The sequence below is a fragment of the Rattus rattus genome, chromosome X (assembly GCF_011064425.1).
Source record: "Rattus rattus isolate New Zealand chromosome X, Rrattus_CSIRO_v1, whole genome shotgun sequence".
Classification (NCBI taxonomy): Eukaryota; Metazoa; Chordata; class Mammalia; order Rodentia; family Muridae; genus Rattus; species Rattus rattus.
The window spans coordinates 42,596,507-42,617,473 of record NC_046172.1 but is presented as its reverse complement, the minus strand read 5'-3'; the positions used below and the strand labels follow the sequence as shown (position 1 = coordinate 42,617,473).

Genomic DNA, 20,967 nt, shown 5'->3' with positions numbered 1-20,967 from the left:
AAAAATATGCTGATAGCAGCTGTTCACAAAATACTGAGAATGAAAATATCTGAAGCAATGTTCAGTTTATATCCATGCAGTATCCCTTTGTATAAATTAGAGCTAAACAGATGAGGAAAGCAACAAGAGGAAAAAGCTCATAGTGAAAGTTGCATTACTATCTGAAAAGGGGATAAGAAGTAGATTGATTTAAATGAGTTTGATGCTAATGTTATATTTAGTATATCTGGATGCATAAAATCATTGATTATGGAGAAGAACAAATAGCAAGGAAATTATGGGCTGCCATTTAGTGATTATGATTTTTAATTTATAACATGTCTATTGCTATGGTAATTTTTCAGCAATAAACTAAATCATTAGATCTGTTAACTTCAAACTGCATTTACTTTAAATAATACTTCTATTCATTTATCAAAATTTCATACATTCATATGATGCACTCTGATAATATCCATCAATCACTGCCTACTTACAACTCTACCTAGTGTCCCCATTATGTCTGCTTCCAAACTTCACGTCTCTTTTCCCTGTCTTTCTTACCAATAGTCACTTTAGTACAAGTAATCCTACCCACACAACATTCCCATGTAGTTTGAGCCATCAATTGGAACACATTCGACCTACTAGTAGCTAAATGCTCAAATAAAATTGACTCTACCACCTTCATCAGCCATAAATTATCAGTAGTTTCTACACTAAGAGTCAAACTTCAAGGGTACCTCCCCTAGTCATGAAGAAATTTTGATTAGCCTTTTCAGTACTTATGCAAGTAAACATAGTAGCTATGAGTTGCTGTAATATATATATATATATATATATATATATATATATATATATATATGCCATGTCAGTATTTCATAGCTCTCTTCCCCATCTGCTGGCTCTTACATTCTTTCTGTACTCCCACCTCCTGGCAAGTTTTTCCCTGGGCCTTGGATGATGGATGATAGAAGGAGATGATTCATCCACAGCTGAGCACTTATAGATACTTATGCAGCACGATTCTTTCACCAGTTCTGAGTCTTTGAATTACTTTTGTTAATCTTGTATAAATAACGTGCAAAGGAAATGGTTATTTTAGGGTTTGGGTTATGGATAAGAGAAATGAGTTCTTACCATCACAAAAACTAGAATTCATATCTCAGCACTCAAGTCAACTGACTCAAAATGCCTGAAAACTCTGACTACATGGGATCCATTCCCCTTTTGGTGTCTCTGTGTATGTTCCTGACACACACACACACACACACACACACACACACACACACACACACGAAACTATACTCACACCACTGCATATATAAGCACACACACAAAAACAGTCCCACACTGAAACTAATGCAAATATACATGTAAATCATAAAAGAAAATATTTAAAACATTTTTAAGGATTTTAAATCAATTATATACTTTTAGACCCTAACCTTCACTGTCATTTCATGCATTTCTAGAAGTATGTTTATGGGATAATGAGTGGTACATTGCATTGGATAAGGCTGAGTGCAGGAATTAGGTAAATACTGGTTCTTGTGACATTATTTTACTGCTTTCTTCTGGATATGTCTAATTATGGGGATAAGATGTAAGTGACTGTTAGTATTTATACAGTTCATATAATATGTTAGACAAAATGCTAATCAATTATACCTATGTCCATGATAAGAACTACCCTAATGGCTAAATATCTTTTCTCACTAATTAGAAGTGTGAAGCTTAGTTTAGCAAGGGATATAGTGATCAAACCTAGGACAGTTGTTAAATTGCATTATCATAAATGCATTCTCATTTTTAAGTTAATGTTCTACCTACTATATCATATTTTTGACAATCTAAATCATATACAGATATAACAATTCTGTTATCAATATTGTTTTTCTTAGTAATAGAACTCAATTTCAGATCTTAAAAACCACTGCTTCTATGGTTTTTGAAATTTGCTTGTTGAAGTTGTCTTTTAGAAGTCTTCTAAAAGAAGATGTCTTTTAAATGCCAAGTCACACTTGTCATCTCCAAAGCTTAACAGAAACAAAAACACATTCCCTCTAAATATTCAGCTTATGTAAAAAATTGAAGACCAATATAGAACTTTTCAAGGAGATCCTGCTAGGGTTGTGAGTCCAGGTACCCAGTCTGTGCTATGACCAAATGAATCAGTGTAGAATTCTTGAAGAAGCAAGGTACCCATTTTGTTTTAGTTTATATTACATCTACCTTTCTGTACGGGTTGCTCTGTATATCTAAATGCAAATCCAAAATGTCTCTCTGCTTATAAGCTCGATTCTTTTCATTACTTAATCATTGTTTCATACCCAAACAGAATTAGTAAGGTAGGATGAGTCTAGACCAAATACTGATGTTACTTTTTGTAATGGTTGTTCCAAAACTGTTTGATCTGGTGAGACCAAGAAAGTTTGCCCCACTGGTGACATTTAAAAGTAGTAGAGAAAAATCATGTTCACATATTAAAATTAGGATCCAGTACTAAGAGGTCAAAGTTTGCTGAAGTCCTTTAATTAAAGCATTATTTAGAAGAAAGATAATTAACCACAGAGGTATAAGAAACCTGTAGTTTTTCAGATCTAAGGGTTTTTAATGTATTTCAATGTTGCCCTTTTCTCCTATCCTAAGAAAAGAGAATTGCTATTTGATATTAGAGAACAAATATCACTGACACTTGTATCTAATAATGGTATAGAAATTTAATTAGGAGCATGTCAGATTTTTTTTAATCTGGCCAATGTGACAAAAAATCAATTTAATATGTACAATATCAACAAATGGATTATAAGATATCTAGTACTTAGACATGTGAATTGTACATTTTTAATGAGAAACACATTTATAATGAAATAAAACATCATTGTGACGTAAAGATATGGGCTTTGAATAATCAATATGCTACTCTGGGGTCATGTCTGTATTTGGAAATATCTTGGGTTATATTTTATGTTCAATGAGCAAAATAACAGTAAACCTCTACTGTATAAATCTATGAGAGATTCAAATCCAAAAAGTCAATGTTTAACTAATATTTTAATTAAAATATTTTATCAAAATGAGTGTTTTTGAAAATACAAAACACCAAAGAGGAAGCCAGGCAAACATATTGCTTTACTCCAATGATCAGTGCTCCTTTTCTTTCTATTTTGTGGAATAGTTTGGATAGTATTGGCATGAAGTCTTCTATGAAGATCTGATAGAATTCTGTACTAAACCCATCTGGTCCTGGGCTCTTTTTGGTTGGGAGACTTGTAATAACTGCTTCTATTTCTTTATGAGTTATGGAATTGTTTAGATGGTTATCTGATCGTGACTTAACTTTGGTTCCTGGTATTTGACTAGAAAATTGTCCATTTCATCCAGATTTTTTCAGAGACCTCATTTACTCGTACTTAGAATGATCATCCTACAATTTGTGTTGTAACACTTTGCTGCTTATACAGACACACAAAAAATATTTTTCAAAAGTACCCTCCAGACACTGTATATTTTATAGTCTTTTTATTGATAATATGAGAAAGCATTAATACTAGGATAATAATGCTTAATGATTTGGGGTGTCAAAAGCTCAGAACAAGGAAGTTTACAGGAGTTTCTCATTTGCAACTATAAAGTTTATTGCTAAAAATTTCATTAACATTATCAATTTGAGCCAGAGAAATTATATATTAAAAAGTCATAGAAGATAAGAAAAGTTATGAGATATGATATTAAATCATATGTCTAGGGCAATATCCAGTGTTCTATGCTCTGTCAGAAAATATGGAGAGTCATTCCCATGTTTCATTAAATTCCTCTTGTCATTCAAATTAAAGTGGGAACATACTGTTCATTTGAAAGTTATCAAATCACTATTAGTTTCATTAATACCTTATATTAATATTTTTCAAAGTAAGAAATATGTCATTGATCAAAATTGTAAAAGCATATATCTAACTTGAGAACAAATACATAGTAAGAAATTACTTTAAATCAAGAAATATCAAAACTATTTTTATCACAAGTACTTTATAAAAATTTGTTTTTGGAAGTAATAGTTTCATAAATAAGACAATGATTTTCACATATATTTTTAATATTCCATTAAAGCAATTAAGTAATTTATGTGTAAAATGGTGTTCAGTCTGGCATTATTTCCTAGTATGCTTTACTACTAAATATATCTATATCAATATTTATATATACATACATATATATACATATATATATATTAATTACTTTTTTTGTGGTCATATACAAAACATAATTTTCTGAAGTTATAAAAGCCAGGTAATGATAATGATATTCTGACCAACTAATAATTTCCTTAATTGTTCTAAATATTTGTGGCTGACAAACTGAAAATTCTTAGCTTATGTAACTCAATGAAAGTTATTATTATTCAACACCACATTCAAGGACAACTTTGAATGTTAATGACTCCATTTTTATCCTCATGGCAGAAAACGTTTTATTAAGCAGAACAAGCTCTAGAACGTCAAAGGCATGTTAGGCAATATAGAAGCCACACACAAAATAGGCTCATTCCTTCACATGAAAATGGAGCAAAAAAATCTAGAGAAAATTAAAAAATGAATGATTTTATAGTAATTTCCAAGTGAGGATTGAAAATTGAAAGTTCTAGGAATAAAGTTTTCATTCATTTAAAGCTGTGATTCATCTCTCTACTAAATTCTATAACATTTTAATAACTAAGAAATGTAGTGTTATTTTTTTGTATGTATTGACAGTAGGAATTCCAGAAATTTAAAACAATGTCTCCAAAACACCTGTCCATTTTTGTGTTATATAACAAAAGATTTTGAGAAGCAAAATAGTTATCTAGAATATTTAAAGACCTATTCAAGCAAATTCTACTAATAGCATATTTTTTGAGGTTTGGGGGTGACTGCAGATCCAGGTGAGGATATTTTGGCAAGTGTTTGTAAAACTTTATTTTTTAAAACATGCATTAAGAAACTGATAGACATTAGTAAGCAAAAATTAGATCTAGAGAACAGTTAAGGAAATATCAAATGAGATGTTGTGAAAAATAAATAATGAATTTGACAACCTTTGCAAAAATGCTTCCATGTGATAGTGGGCAGTGAAGGTTTGGCTAACTAAGAACAGAGAATCATTGTAAAAATTATTTTCCAATGAAAATGAACATTAAATTGAACACTCAAGCTGTTGGGTCAAGAATGATTACTTTCTTTCTATTGTGATGGAGAATTTTAGTAAGGGAGAAAATACTGACAATGCTAGAGATAGAGATAATTAAAATAAAGTCCTTGAAAAGGTAGTGTGTGAAAAGAAGTACACTCTAAATGTACCCTTCACAATGTATGACCTGCCATTGTATTTTGCAGTTCAAATGAAACAGAAAAAAAAATTACTGAGTAAACTAAGGGAAAATTGCTTGGAAATTAGGCTAGTTAAATGAGCTATTGCATTACCTCATATGTGGGAGATATAGCTCACACACACACTTGAGGAGAGATGTTCTTAGTGTTTCCTTTTGGATTATTTTTCTTTTCAGGTGCTTAAGAAGATCTAGAACAAGGAACAGGTCAGGGTCAATCAAGCCACTCACACATGGTTGTAGTGGTTGAGAATCGAAGGTGATTACAACAGCTGCTTTGGAAGAACAACTTAAGGTCAGATTTGATTTTATTTTAATTTTTAAGCAACTGCATACATACTTTACAACATTTAATTTCCAATAGGAAAATGTATTTAGAAAATTTAGAATGCAATTTAATTCAGATAGTAAAATGTAGTGTATTTATGCATAAAAATTTAAATCATCCTCCACTGTGCATTCTCATTTTCATTAACTTACTCTGTTTGCTTTCTCTTTCATCCCTGCCTTTGAAGAAATACACAAATTCAGATCTAATTATTTTTATAATGATTACATGCATTAGAAATCTGACTAAATAATACTATTTAGGTATTCCCTAAACCTATAGTCTGAGTGTGAGCAAAAATTAACTTAAAATGTATTAAATTCTGTTAAATGATATAAAATGGAGTATTTGTACTTTTGTATTCATTCCTTTAAGCTTTTTATTGTTCTCATGCACATACATTGGATGTATAATCATAGAAGTTGACTAGGAGTAGATATTCAGCCATCAAGCGTGTCCAAACCCAGTTGAAATTATTTATACTTTTTTGTATATAAATGTTTTTTGCAAATGCCTGCAATTCTGGCCTTTTGTGTATTAGAGAACACGAGATTCAGGGAATTCCAGGCTATGCCTTAGCTGTCCAAATATCTTTAATAACTTACTAGATAAGAGGGCTCTGTGTCTCTTCTTAATTCAGGAGTCTCCTTCACACACAGGGTACACAGAAATACACTCAGGGACATATGCATAAACGTAAAATAAAAATAAGTACATATTAATACTAAAACAAACAAACAAACAAAAATGATAATGTGTGTATTTCAAAGTTTTGTTTTATATGTACATGTCCAATTATCTACAAATTTACATATTTATATTATGGAAGCCCAGGGTATAAGGTGCGTTATCTTCTGATTGCTCTAGACATTGGTTTTTTGAGTGGTCTCTATCAACATGAAACTATATGTTTGCCATAAATAGCTGACAACCAACCCCAGCGATGGCAGCCTTATCCTCTATTCATAGGTGCTTCAGGATATCCTTATGCATCTGGCACTCTTCCATTTACATGGGTTAACTTGGGCATCAAACTCTGGCCCTCTTAGTTAGGAGTGGGTGGAGTATTCTACTGACTTAGTTATCTTCTTAGTCTGATGCCGATAAGGTTGATTACACCCAGGAAAGTCCTGTCTTTCCTTTTCGACAGAGTCCACAAATCTAATATCTCAAAAGAACCCTTCATTACAAGTTCAAATGTCTTTATCAGCCTAAAGTAGTTCTTAACAGTATATCAAAACTAACCTATAACACAGTTCCTTAAAGCCTTATCTTTTTTGTTTTCTGTTGTGTGAATCTTTTTTTTTTCATTCCAGTGAAATGACATGTCCTTGGGTTACTGCTTTAGAGTGCCAGTCCACAACAACGTTATCTCGTTTTCTGTTATTAAGTGACAACAGAGTAAAAAACATTCTAACAGACTGAATACTTTTATAGGAAAGCATCTCTATGTAGTACAACTTTTGTTAAATACTCATATCCCAATAAAATTGCTGAGATCTGAAAATGCTTATGTTATAGTGAACAGTACTATATCATGAGATACAGAGTAAATTTTGTCATGTACACCTGTATAGTGCTGACACATTAAACTACTGAATAGGATAGAATTCTACTCTTATTATGTGAAAATGACTAAATGTTATGAGGCAAAACCCCAATATTCAACCTTTCCCATACCTTTTCAGAAAAGGTTTTAAAGGGCTATGAAGCAGAATTATTTCTACGTGGTGGCTCTTTTAAAAAAATACAACATAACATTTTCTAAGACAAAGACTATTTCCAGACACTAGCTTCAGTTTCCAACACATTGGCTTCAGTTGACCTAGCACAAATACACTTGTGATATAATTATTTGGGGGAATACTTTTGAGACAGAAGCAGCTTGAGGTACAGAACCAATAGATGACTAGGATACACTCCATATAAGGAAAATTGGAAGTACTGAGGCTAAGGTTTAAAGTGTTCATGTAGAAAGCTATTTTCTAAGGCTGGAGAGAAGAAACAGAATTTAAAACAGATTGTTGCTCAGTTATGTATATGGGAGGTTTGATCCTAGCATCCACATAATGAATGCCTACATAACTCCAGCCACCATATTCAGGGTAACTGAGACAAGAGAATCAATAGAGTTTGCTGGCTTCAAGGCTAATGTGGGAGTGCCATTCAGAGTGGAGAACTATCTGAAAGTACTAAATAAAAGAGAAAATGAAACCCTTTATGCCCTATGTAGAAGCATTTTTGTGTACATACACTGACACAGACACATACACAAGCATACATGTATATAATGAGAAAAAGAAAGTAATTTGCCTTTATTATTTTGTTTTTTTTATTTTTAATTCATTAGTAGGGAAATAACTACCAAATAAATGTGAGTGTGTTACATGTGTCTAATTTGCAGAAACAAAATGGATACCTAGTTACCTGTGATTGCCTTTCTATTAAGTAACTGCTGGCTACTATGTTGCAGAATAATATTTAAAGTCCTCTTTTGCCAGGTTCCTTTGCCCTGCCTTAGCAGAAGGTCTGAAGTGGATGTCAGATTTTAAATAAGGGGCACATTGAAAACTAAGTGATTGCTTAAATCAAGATACCAGAAGTACAGAAATGTAATTTTCCATATATAGTAATTGTTATTATGAAGTTTTGGGTGCTTAATATTTTGCAAGTGTGTTATACACTTTGTAGGGAATATAAGTATTTTTTAAAATATGAAAAATCCAAAATAAAATGAAACTAAATTTAAGATCATGTAGCTTGAACACCAGAGAGCTAAAGTTGGTAACCAGATGAATATAACACCTTCATCTGGTTATACTCTCAATTTCATAGAATAAATTACTGTTTTGACCTTGAAATTTTGCTAATTTCCTGGTTTCAATCACCAATAACTAAAACAATAGGAAACCCATTTATTACAGCTGTACATTTCTCAATTTCAATCATTCTAAAAGCACGCTTGTGTATATCTATATCAATGTAGCCGGATAGATAAATGCTAGATTGTACTGCTTCTTTTACAATTGAAAATATAAAATTATGCATACTTTTCTAGTAATGCCTTCTAGGAAAGACACTGTCTACATATGGCTGTTTCGGGCATTTGAGGTGTGGTTTGGTATACATGAGAAACTACAGATAAAATTTAATGTTTTTCAAATTTTAATACAAACATGATACCTTACTGAAGTGTTAAAACATATTTTGGATAGCCTTGCTACTAACAACATTTTTTCTGATTAAATCTTTTTATGAATTCCTAATGCAGTCCAAATAATTCTCATGAAAATTGAACAAATAAAAAGTTTTATAAGAAGAAAATACATATTTAGATTTCAAATGATTTCATGGATATTTAACTTGTGGAAATGTATCTTAATAGTAATATGCTGAATATATTTGGAAAAAAGTTTTTAGCTTTTTAAAGCTCACTTCAATCTTGAGTTTATGACTTTTCACTTGAGCTAGTATTGGCCATGTTCATTTTATTAACTGAACCGAAAGAGAATAATCATACTCACCATATAAAATCACAGGAGAAATGTAACCAAATATATTGCAACAATAGTAATTTAGTTGATACCAGTCCCATCTTAACTATATTCTAAAGAGACCGTGGAATTTTGTCTTCAGGAAACAATATTTAGATCATAAGATTAACTCCCCTTCCTGTTTTTGGTGTCCTCAGAAAAGTACACATATACCTAGAGCTTGAAAGATTTCACAAAGGTAATATATCTATGTTTTTATAGTCAGAATGTTTTCAGCAATCCTTAATTTTCTATAAAACTTCATTAAGTTTATATACTTCCCACCTCCTCAAAGGTAACATCTACTTGGCCAAAAATACTTCTGGTTATTTTTGCTATTTTGTGCAGTTAAGATAAATAAAGTTTCATAGTTAGTACTTCTTCATATCTGCATATTTTTACACATTTTAATGATATAAATTTATGTTTTATAACAGTAGTAATTGGGTTTCATTAACGAATATTAATTTATATAAATATATTTAAATATTATGATTGACACACAAAAATGGGGTTTGATTCCAATTAATTAAAAATATTGCACATGACACTATTATAAACATACATTTAAATAATCATTATGTAAAGATATGTATGCTTTTTATATGCGTTTATATATGGGATTGAAATTTTGGAGAGTTGGTCATGGCTCTTAAGTTAGTTTTATAGATATATCTGAGTTAGAGAAGATGGATAGCCCATAGAGGTCGATGATTAACCTACAATTATGTGTTTTCTAAGGTCATCATTCTAAGGAAAGGAAGTTTTAGGAATCTGAGAGGAGCACCAATTCTTTTCTCATTAACAAGTTGATCAATAAAAGAAATTTATACTTGATATTTTCCTACATAAATACTATTTGAGCCTATTGAATTTTAACATTAATTTAAAAATCAGTTTATAAAAGCCCACCTTAACATTATGCTGTAGTTCACACAGAATTGTACTGAAGTTGTAGGTGACTTTTAAAATATTAATATTTTTATTATATATATCTTTCAGTTCATAGAAATGTAATATCTTTCATGTGTGTTTAGTATTTTATTATTTTTCTTCAAAATTCTTAGAAATATTCAAGCAAGAAAGTCTTGAGCTTTTTAAGATATTATCTGAGGGTTTAGTTTTTTTTTTTTGCTGAAAGTAGTATGCTTAAAATATTTCATTTTGTTTTGCTTTTTCTGATTTAGATGAATACAGTTAAGATATCTTTGAGAGATTTGCATTAAGAGATTGTAATAAGTTTACTTGTTAATCAGCAAATTTTATAGAATCAGTGTAGTAGAATATATAAGGTTTTTTGTGGTTGATGACCATTTTATTTATCTCCTGCAGATCATTACTCATGCTATCAATTTTACTCCTGTTAATGAATAGTTGGTAAGCCTTTTAGGAATCACACATAAGGCACCTAATCTGTAGGTTTGTTGCTAAGTTCCTGTGACCTTTGGTTCTGAGTTGTTCTACTAACCAAATTGTTTAGGGGTCAATTGAACTTGATACTAGTACTTTTAGCTTTATTCATATTAATATAATAACCCCACATTTTACTCAGTTGAAAATAGCCTGATTTATGAAAAATGTGGCTGGGGCATATAAATCTTTATTATGGTAGCATACATTTACAGCCTGATTAGCGGTTTCACCATTAAATTATAAATTGATTGCTGAGCAGTTTGCTGTCTGCCATTTAAGCTAAAATTGGGAAAAGCCTCAATTAAGAAACTATTTCATAATATCTGGCTGTGGGAAGTCTATAGGACTTTTTATTAGTGACTATTGTGAAGTCTACTGATAGTGAGAGAACTTGGTTCTGGATTCTATAGGAAAGCAGGATGCAAGCCACTGGGTACTACAACTATGAGGGGCACTCCTTTATAGCCTCATAATTTCCTCGGTTCATATATATTTTGATTTACTTTAACATGTTCAACTAATGATGAGCGTTATGGAGATTAAACAAATTGTTTTTTCTCAAATTCTTTTGGTCAAGTTTCATCACAACAAGCCATTGACTTTAACAAGAAGAGTGACATTTTTCCTGAAATATAACTTTATTTGTACTAACTGATAATGCCTTGTAGTTGGAATGCACATGTGCCAAATGAAAGGATTAAAATGGGCATACAATTCCTATTTAATTTCATTTCCTATTATATTTTCATTTTCAAGAGTTTTATTTATGCTTAACTCATATGTTTAACAATTTACACATTTATCAGTTCATATATTATATATTTTTAGCAATCAAGCTAACAAAATATTAACATAGCCATATAATGTCCAGAGTGTATGTCATAATAGTTTGTTAGTTAGCAATATATAAAAGTGAAATGCAATGTAAAGGAAGAATTTCTAACTTCTGTAAAATGCAATTGATTTGATAATCCTTGGCCTTTTGCCCTCTTTATTCACCACATATGAATAACACAGGGCACTAAAGTTGCTCATTCCCATCAATCCCTCCTCTCTCATTCATTTAAGTACATTTATTTTTATATTAAAATTTTGTGATTTTTGCCATATGTAGTGGTAAATGTCTATAATTTCTGTATTGAGAAACTAGGTAGAAAAATCATGAATTTGAGATCTTAAAAGATAATAAATGAGTGATTTCAAACAGAATGTAGACTGCTTCAATGACAATAATATCATTTCCATAATTCAATTTCAATTACAATATATATTAGAGCACAGTCTTATTTCAAATAAGGTAAAAAGTATTTTCAGGTTTTTTTTTACCAAGTTTATGCTATGGAAGAACTCCAAATAAAAATACAATAAAATATAAACTTAATATCCCATATGACATGTTTGATGTGGCTTTCTGTTGCTATTTTGTAGCATTTCAAATTTTCATTTGGTAAAAGGCAGATTTTTCTGTCAGCAGAGCTGTAAATCTCTATCAGTCATTGCAATCTCAATAAATGATCACAGCATTCAGAGTAATTTCATTTATGCTGCCCTAATTGACTTCAACTGTACAATGAATTAGAAACTACTAGAGCAGATATTGACAACACTTTTCCTGGGGAGAACACAACTGGAACAGTTTGTTTTCCAAGTTTGAAAGTCTTCTCAACAGGTGCTTAACTGACTGAACCAAGCACAGAACTTGGCCAAATTTATATACTGTTATAATTTCAAGGTTAAGTTTTCACCTTTATACTTTCTAATGTTATTCTTTTTAGTTACTGAGTTTAGTAGATTTTCGTCATAAATTTCCTGAGGTGGAGAAGGCAGACTGTTATAAATAATCAGTTCTCAACTTATGACTCCTGACCCCTTTATCAATCAAACATCCCTTTCACTGGTCTTACATGTTGGATATTCAACATATAAGATATTGTATTTACATTAAAATTCATAACAGTAGCAAAATAACACTTATGAATTAGCAAAAAAAACTAAACTTATGGTTGAGGTTTACCAGAACATAAGGAACTGTATTAAAGTGTATCAACATTAGGAAGTTTGAAAAACACTGACATTAAGCATTTGCTTATTTAGGCCTTCAGGTTCACCACAAATTACTGGAAGATGGTTATATAGAAAAGAAGAAAGAGAAAGATTTCTAAGACGGTAATCAGGGTTTATAATTACACTGGTCATATTAATCTCTGATACAATTTGTCTGTAAGTCAGGGAGGCTGCCTACTGCAAAAATTCTGAACTATAAGGTGCAACAAAATGTCTGCCTGCCAAATAATCACTGGGAATGTGATGAATGCTGCAAAGAAATTTGAATGGTGGAATGTTCCTTACTTTCTGGTATCCCTGTTGATTAGACCTGAGGGAGCTCTAGACTACAGAGTTCATTAATCTGCCAAACAACACTAAATCACACCATGCAAACAGTAAGAAGAATGAAGTGGCCTTACTTTTTAAAATAATTTTATTTTTCTTGGGTAATTTATGTATTTAGATTTCAAATGTTATCCCCTTTCCCCTCTCTCCCATACTTCTGTGAGGATGCTCCCATTCCAACCTACCCACACCAACTTCAGTGTCCTGGCAATGCACTATATTGGGGAAAGAAGCCTTCACAGGATCAATGGCTTTTCCTTCCATTGATGCTGGACAATGCCATCCTATGTCACATAATATGGCTGGAATCATGGGTCTCTCCATGTGTACTCTTTACAGGTGGTTTAGTCCCTGGGAGCTCTGGTCGTACATGGTTGGCTGATATTGTTGTTCTTCCTATGGTGTTGAAAATCCCTTCAGCCCTTCAGTCTTTTCTCTAACTCCTCCATTGGAATCCATTGTTCAGTCCAATAGTTAGTAGCTCATCTGTATATGTTACCATCTGCATCTGTATCAGTAGGACTCTGGCAGAGTCTTTCAAGAGACACCCATATCTAGCTCCTGCAAGCAAGCACTTCTTGGCATCAGCAATAGTGACTGGGTTTGGTGGATGCATATGGGACAGATCCCCAATTGGGGCAGTCTGGATGACCCTTTCTTGAGTCCCTGCTCCACTCTTTGTTCCTGTATTTTTTCCAGTGAGTACTTTGTTTTCCCTTCTACGAAGCACCCACATTTGGATCTTCCTTCTTCTTGGGCTTCATATGTTTGGGCTAATATCCACTTATCAGTGAGTGCATACCATTTGTGTTCTTTTGTGCCTGGGTTCCTTCACTCAGGATGATATTTTCTAGTTACATCCATTTGCCTACGAATTTTATGTAGTCATTGTTTTTAATAGTTGAGTAGTACCCCATTGTGTAAATGTACCACATTTTCTGTATGCTTCTGGCTATAATAAGTAAGTCTGCTATTAAAGTAGTGGAGTATGTGTCCTTGTTATATGTTGCAGTATCTTTTGGGTATATGCCCAGGAGAGGTATAGATGGGTACTTAGGTATTACTATGTCCAATTTTCTGATTTCCAGAGTGGTTGTACTAGCATGAAATACCGCCAACAATGGAGGAATGTTCTTATTTCTCTACATCATCGCCAGCATCTATTTTCACCTGAGCTTTTTCTTGGCCATTCTGACTGGTGTGAGGTGGTATCTCAGGGTTCTTTTGATTTTCATTTCCTTGATGACTAATGATGTTGAACATTTCATTAGGTGCTTCTCAGCCATTTGATATCCCTCAGCTGAGATTCTTTGTTTAGCTCTGTATCCCATTTTTTACAAGTTTATTTGAATCTCTGGAGTATATCTTCTTGAGCTCTTTGTATATATTAGATATTAGCCCTCTATCAGATGTAGGATTGGTAAAGACATTTCCCAATATGTTGGTTGCTGTTTTGTCCTATTGACAGTGTCCTTTGTCTTAAAGAGGCAATACAATTTTATGAGGTCCCATTTGTCAATTCTTGAACTTAGAGCATTAGCCATTTGTGTTCTGTTCAGGAAGTTTTCTCCTCTGCCTTTGTGTTTGAGGCTCTTCCCCACTTACTCTTCTATTAGTTTCAGTGTGTCTGGTTTTATGTGGAGGTCTTTGATCCCCTTGGACTTGAGCTTTGTACAAGGAGATAAGAATGGTTCAATATGCAATCTTCTATATGCTGACCTCCAGTTCAAGTAGCACCAGTTGTTGAAAATAATGTATTTTATCCATTGGATAATTTTAAATCTTTTGTCAAAGATCAAGTGACCAAAAGTGTGTAGGTTCATTTCTGGGTCTTCAATTCTATTCCATTGATCTATACACCTGTCTCTGTACCAATACCATACAGTTTTTATCACAGTTAATCTGTGATACAGCTTGATGTCAGGGATGGTGATTCCCCCAGAAGTTCTTTGATTGTTGAGAGTAGATTTTGCTATCCAGAGTTGTTTACTTTTCCAAATGAATCTACAAATTGCTCTCTCTAATTCTGTGAAGAACTGAGTTGGAATTTTGTTGGGGATTGCCTTGAACCTGTAGATTGCTTTCGGCAAGATGACCATTTTTACTATATTAATCCTGCCAATTTATGAGCATGGGAGATCTTTCCATCTTTTGAGATCTTCAATTTCTTTCTTCAGAGACTTGAAGTTCTTGTCATAGAGGTCTTTCACTTGCTTGGTTAGAGTCACACCAAGGTATTTTATACTATTTGTGGCTAATGTGATGGGTGTCATTTCTGTAATTTCTTTCTCAGCCTATTTATCCTTTGAGTAGCAGAAGGCTACTGATTTGTTTGAGTTAATTTTATATCCAGCTACTATGCTGAAATTGCTTTTCAGCTGTAGGAGTTCTCTGGTGGAATTTCTGGTGTTGTTTATGTATACTATTATGTCATCTGCAAATAGTGATATTTTGACTTCTTACTTTCCAATTTGTATTCCTTTGACCTGTTTTTGTTGTCTGATTGCTCTGGCTAGGACATCAAGTACTATATTGAATAGGTAGGGAGAGAGTTGGCAGCCTTATCTAGTCCCTGATTTAGGTGAGATTGCTTCAAATTTAGTTTGATGTTGGGTACTTGTTTGCTGTATATTGCTTTTTACTATGTTTAGGTATGGGCCTTGAATTCCTGATATTTCCAAGACTTTTAACATGAAGGGGTGTTGAATTTTGTCAAATGATTTCTTGGCATCTAATGAAATGACCAAGTGTTTTTTTTCTCTTGAGTTGGTTTATATAGTGTATTATGCTGATGAATTTCCATATATTAAGACATCCTTGCATCCCTGGGATGATGCCTACTTGATCATGGCAAATGACCATTTTCATGTGTTCGTGGATTCAGTTTGTGAGAATTTTATTCGGTATTTTTGAATTGATATTCATTAGGGAAATTGGTCTGAAGTTCCCTTTCTCTTTTGGGTCTTTGTGCAGATTAGCTATAAGCATAAATCAAAGAACAAATTGGGTAGTATTTCTTCTGTTTCTATTTTGTGGAATAGTTTGAAGGGTATTGGTATGAGGTTTTCTTTGATGGTTTGATAGAATTCTGCACTAAACCCATCTGGTCCTGGGCTCTTTTTGGTTGTGTGACTTTTAATGACTGCTTCCATTGTGTTAGGGGTAATGGAACTGTTAAGATGGTTCATCTGATCCTGATTTAACTTTGGTACCTGGTATCTGTCTAGAAAATCAATCAATTTTCTCCAGATTTTCCACTTTGTTGAGTATATTCTTTGGTAATAGAATCTGATTTTTTTATTTACTCAGTTTCTGTTGTTATTTCTCCCTTTTCTTTTATGATTTTGTGAATTTTGATACTCTCTCTGTGCTCTCTGTTTTTTCTGGCTAAGGGTTTATCTATCTTGTTGATTTTCTCAATGAACCTGCTCCTGATTTTGTTGATTCTTTGTATACTTCTTTTTGTTACTACTTGGCTGATTTCAGTCTTGAGTTGACTACTCCCTGCCATCTACTCCCCTTGGCTATATTTGCTTCTCTTTATTCTAGAGGTTTTAGGTGTGCCATCAACCTGGTAATATATGCTTTCTCCAGGTTCTTTGGAGGCACTCAGAGCTATGAGTTTTCCTTTTAGCACTGATTTCATTATATCCCATAAGTTTGGGTATGTTGTGCCTTCATTTTCATTAAATCCCCAAAATGCTTTAATTTCCTTATTTCTTCCATGATGACATTATGACTGAGTAGACTGTTATTCACCTTACATGTGTATGTGGGCTTTTTGTCATTTTTGTTGTTATTGAGGACAAGTCTTAGTCTGTAGGGATCTGATAGAATGCATGGGATTATTTCATTCTTCTTGTATGTATTGAGGCCAGTTTTGTGACCAAGTATATGATCAATTTTGAGAAGGTACCATGAGGTGCTGAGAAGAAGGTATGTTCTTTTGTTTTAGAAGGAAATGTTTTATAGATATCTGTTAAATCCATTTGGATCATAACGTCTTTTAGTTTCTCTGTGTCTCTGTTTAGTTTCTGTTTCCATGATCTGTCCATTGATGAGAATGTTTTGTTGAAGTCTCCTCCTATTACTGTGTGTGGTATAATGTATACTTTGGGTTTGAATAAAATTTCTTTTATGAATATGGGTGCCCTTGTATTTGGAGCATAGATTTTCAGAATTGAGAGTTCATCTTGGTGAATTTTTCCTTTGATGAGTATGAAGTGTCTTTCTTTATCTTTTTTGATAAAGTTAGGTTAAAAGTTGACTTTATTTGATATTAGAATGGTTACTCCAGTTTCTTTCTTGAGACCATTTGCTTCAAAAATTTTTCCCAGCCTTTTACTCTTAGGTAGTGTCTGTCTTTGTCACTGAGGTGCTTTTCCTGCATGCAACAAAATGCTGTACCCTATTTATGTATCAAGTCTGCTAGTCTATGTCTTTTTATTGGGGAATTGAGTCCATTGATGTTAAGGGATATTAAGGAATAGTGATTGTTTCCTATTATTTTTGTTGTTAGAGGTAATATTCTATTTGTTTGTCTCTCTTCTTTTGGATTGGTTGCAAGAACTATTCCTTTCTAGCTTTTTCTAGGGTGCAGATTCCCTTCTTGTGTTGGAGTTTTATATCTATTATTTTTTGTAGGGCTGGATTTGTGGAAAGATATTGTATAAATTTGGTTTTGTCATGGAATATCTTGTTTTCTCCGACTATGATAATAGAGAATTTTGCTGAATATAGTACCCTGTGCTGGCATTTGTGTTCTCTTAGGGTCTGTATGACATCTGTCCAGGATGTTCTAGCTTTCATAGTCTCTGTTGAGAAGTCTGGTGTAATTCTTATAGGTCTGCCTTTATATTTTACTTGACCTTTTCCTTTACTGCTTTTAATATCTTTTGTTTGTTTTCTGTGTTTGGTGTTTTGACTATTATGTAATAGGAATTTTTTCTGGTCCAATATGTTTGGAGTTCTGTAGGCTCCTCGTATGTTCGTGGGAATCTCTTTATGTTAGGGAAGTTTTCTTTTATAATTTAATTGAATATATTTACTGCTTCTTTAAGTTGGGAATATTTCTTCTCTTCTATGCATAATATTATTAGGTTTGGTCCTCTCATCGTGTATTGGATTTCCTGGATGTTTTGGTTAGGAGCTTTTTGCTGTTTGTATTTTCTTTGACTATTGTGTCAATATTTTCTATGTAATCTTCTGCTCCTGAGATTCTTTCCTCAATCTCTTGTATTCTGTTGGTGATGCTTATGTCTATATCTCCTGCTCTCTTTCCTAAATTTTCTACTTCCAAGGTTTTCTCTCTTTGTGATTTGTTTATTATTTCTATTTCCAGTTTTAGATTCTGGATGGTTTTGTTCAATTCCTTTACCTGTTTGGTTGTGTTTTCCTGTAATTCTTTAAGAGACTTTTGTGTTTCCTCTTTAAGGGTTTCTACTTATTTACCTGTGTTGTCCTGTATTTCTTTTAAAGAGTTATTTATGTCTTCCTTTAAGTCCTCTATCAGCATCATGAGATGCAATTTTAAATCCAAAACTTCCTTTTCCAGTGTGTTGGGATATCCAGTATTTAATTTAATGGGAGAACTGGGTTCTGATGATACCATGTAGTCTTGGTTTCTGTTACTTAGGTTCCTGAGCTTGTCCCTAGTCTTCTAGTTAGCTCTAACATTAGTTGTTCTTGCTGTCTCTGACTGGTGCTTGTCTCTTCTGTGGACCTGTAAGCCTCTAAGCCTTTGATCTTTGCAGTGAGAATGCTCCTGGCAGACCAGTTCTCTGTAGGTAGATTTTGTTATTGAGAATGGTGGGACAGCCCCTGTTTTGGGTGCAGAGGGAGACTAGACAGGTCCTGTCCTAGGTAACCCTGTTTATCCTGTCCCAGTATTGCTCGCAGTGTTTGTCTCCTTGAACAGTCAACGGGGAGAAAGTGCTTTGTCTCCTGTTGGCTGGGGGCTTAAGAAGATTAGTGCTCCTGACATATCAGCTCTCTTCAGAAAAGTTTTGTCTCCAAGGGCTGTGGGAAAGCTCCAGTTCTGGGTGCACATGAAGAAGGGAAGAACCCAATTCCAGGCTGCCCTGTGGCTCCTGAGCCCTGTGCTCTCCAGGCTGCTCTTTCCTGTGGACTGTCGGTTTAGAAAGGAGAGTGCTCCTGTGAAATGTCCTTTCTCACTGTATTTCTTAGCACTTAATAAAATTTTCAAAGAAAATAAAATATGAAACTGAATTGACTGGTACACAAAGCACATGATTCTGTTGCTACATTTTCAGCATAGTCACAAAGGCAAAATATCATTAACAAATCTTTCAGATTTATTTACCTTTTAAAAATAAATTCCACCAAAAAGTAAATAGTCTTTATACAAAATGCAAGCATTTTCTGATTTTTTCATATTAAACCAATGTGCTATTATAATGCCAAATACATCTTAGATCATATTATAATATTACACTTAAAATTTTTGTTAAGCTGGTTAAATATTTTTGTTAAATATAATCAAAAATTCATTTAAAACAATATGAAAAACTCAAAATGTAAATGTTCAAGATAATTGTTATTTCTAAAACTGTAGATTTGCATAAATTTGAAGGTATATCTTTATTTATTTATTTATTTAATTTTACATGCCAAATTTTATTGCCCTCCCAGTCTACCCCCTGAGATTTCTACATCCCATACCTCTTCTTGTCCACCCCACCCTTGCCTCCATCTCCACAAGGACATCCCCACCCCACTAATCCAACCCACCTGCCAGTCCTCTAAACTTCCTGGGGCCTCCAGTCTCTTGAGGGTTAGGTACATCTTCTCTGACTGAACCTAGACCTGGGAGTCCTCTGCTGTATATGTGTTGGAGGCCTCATCTCAGCTTGTGTATACTGCTTGGTTGGTGGTCCAGTGTCTGAGAGAACTCCTGGGTCCAGGTTAATTGAGACTTCTGGTCTTTCTACAGGATTGCCCTCCTCCTCCTTATCTTTCTGCAGCTTTTTCAATTCAACCAGAGAGATTAGCAGCTTCTTTTCCTTGGTTGAGCATCTGACTCAGGTGCTCGTTGGGTCTTTTGGAGAGCAGTCATGGTAGGTTCCTTGTTGGAGTTATATCTTTTATGTAGACTGTTCTGTTGAATGATTGGTTTCATGAAAAAGGCAGACAGACTTAAGGTCAATTCCCAGACATCTAGTATTGTGACTTTTATACTACTATACTGGTTATTGTGCAGCATATAGAGGAGCCATCAAATGTGTGTGTGTGTGTGAGAAAGAGAGAGAGAGAGAGAGAGAGAGAGAGAGAGAGAGAGAGAGCAAGAGAACAAGATCATTTAAAGAGAAGTAGCTGATATTTATGAAAAATTGTAATAAGGGATTCTTGATACTTTAATCTGTGTTTATTCTATCCTAGATCATATGTTGAGAAAGATAAGAGATATGTTCTTTTAAATGCCTTTGGTTAACAACATGTACAATACTTCAAAATTGAGAACAAAATCAGAAAAGTTTCTAAAATTATTCATGAATACTGCCACATTTTCCTTTATAACAGTTTAATTTACTTTTAATAAGTAACTTAATATAATTTGTCTTTTACCACTGGTGAGATAGATTTGCTTATATTTGTATGTGAATGGTTACTTATGAAGTGAAAATTAGAATTCAAGAAGTAAGTTAGCTTTCAGTATGCCCATTATACACACAATTCATTTAGCTGGGAGGTGTTTTGCCAAATCTTCCAGTGAAATAAAAGGAGATAGACTCCTTGCTGCCTTTCTCTTTCATGAAGCCCACTCCTTTGTAAGTGCTCCATTATGTACTCCAAGGCATGTTATTGTTTCTTTTTAGTATGCATATGCCTGGCAATACTTTATTTCTTAGTGCCAAACACATCAGGCACAATTTAGCACTCTCAGTCTATCACAGATATCCACAACTTCAAGAATTGCTTTGCTTAAGTTTTACTTC

General features: G+C 33.3%; 1 protein-coding gene across 1 annotated transcript in view; it reads left to right on the top strand.

The window, feature by feature from the left end:
• The window catches only part of LOC116887853 (dystrophin-like), a 569,231-nt gene that overhangs the window by 495,438 nt on the left and 52,826 nt on the right, over positions 1-20,967 (top strand). The window contains 2 exon segments of the mRNA XM_032889357.1: positions 5,525-5,613; positions 5,615-5,642. Coding sequence (XP_032745248.1) covers positions 5,525-5,613; positions 5,615-5,642 — 117 coding nt within the window.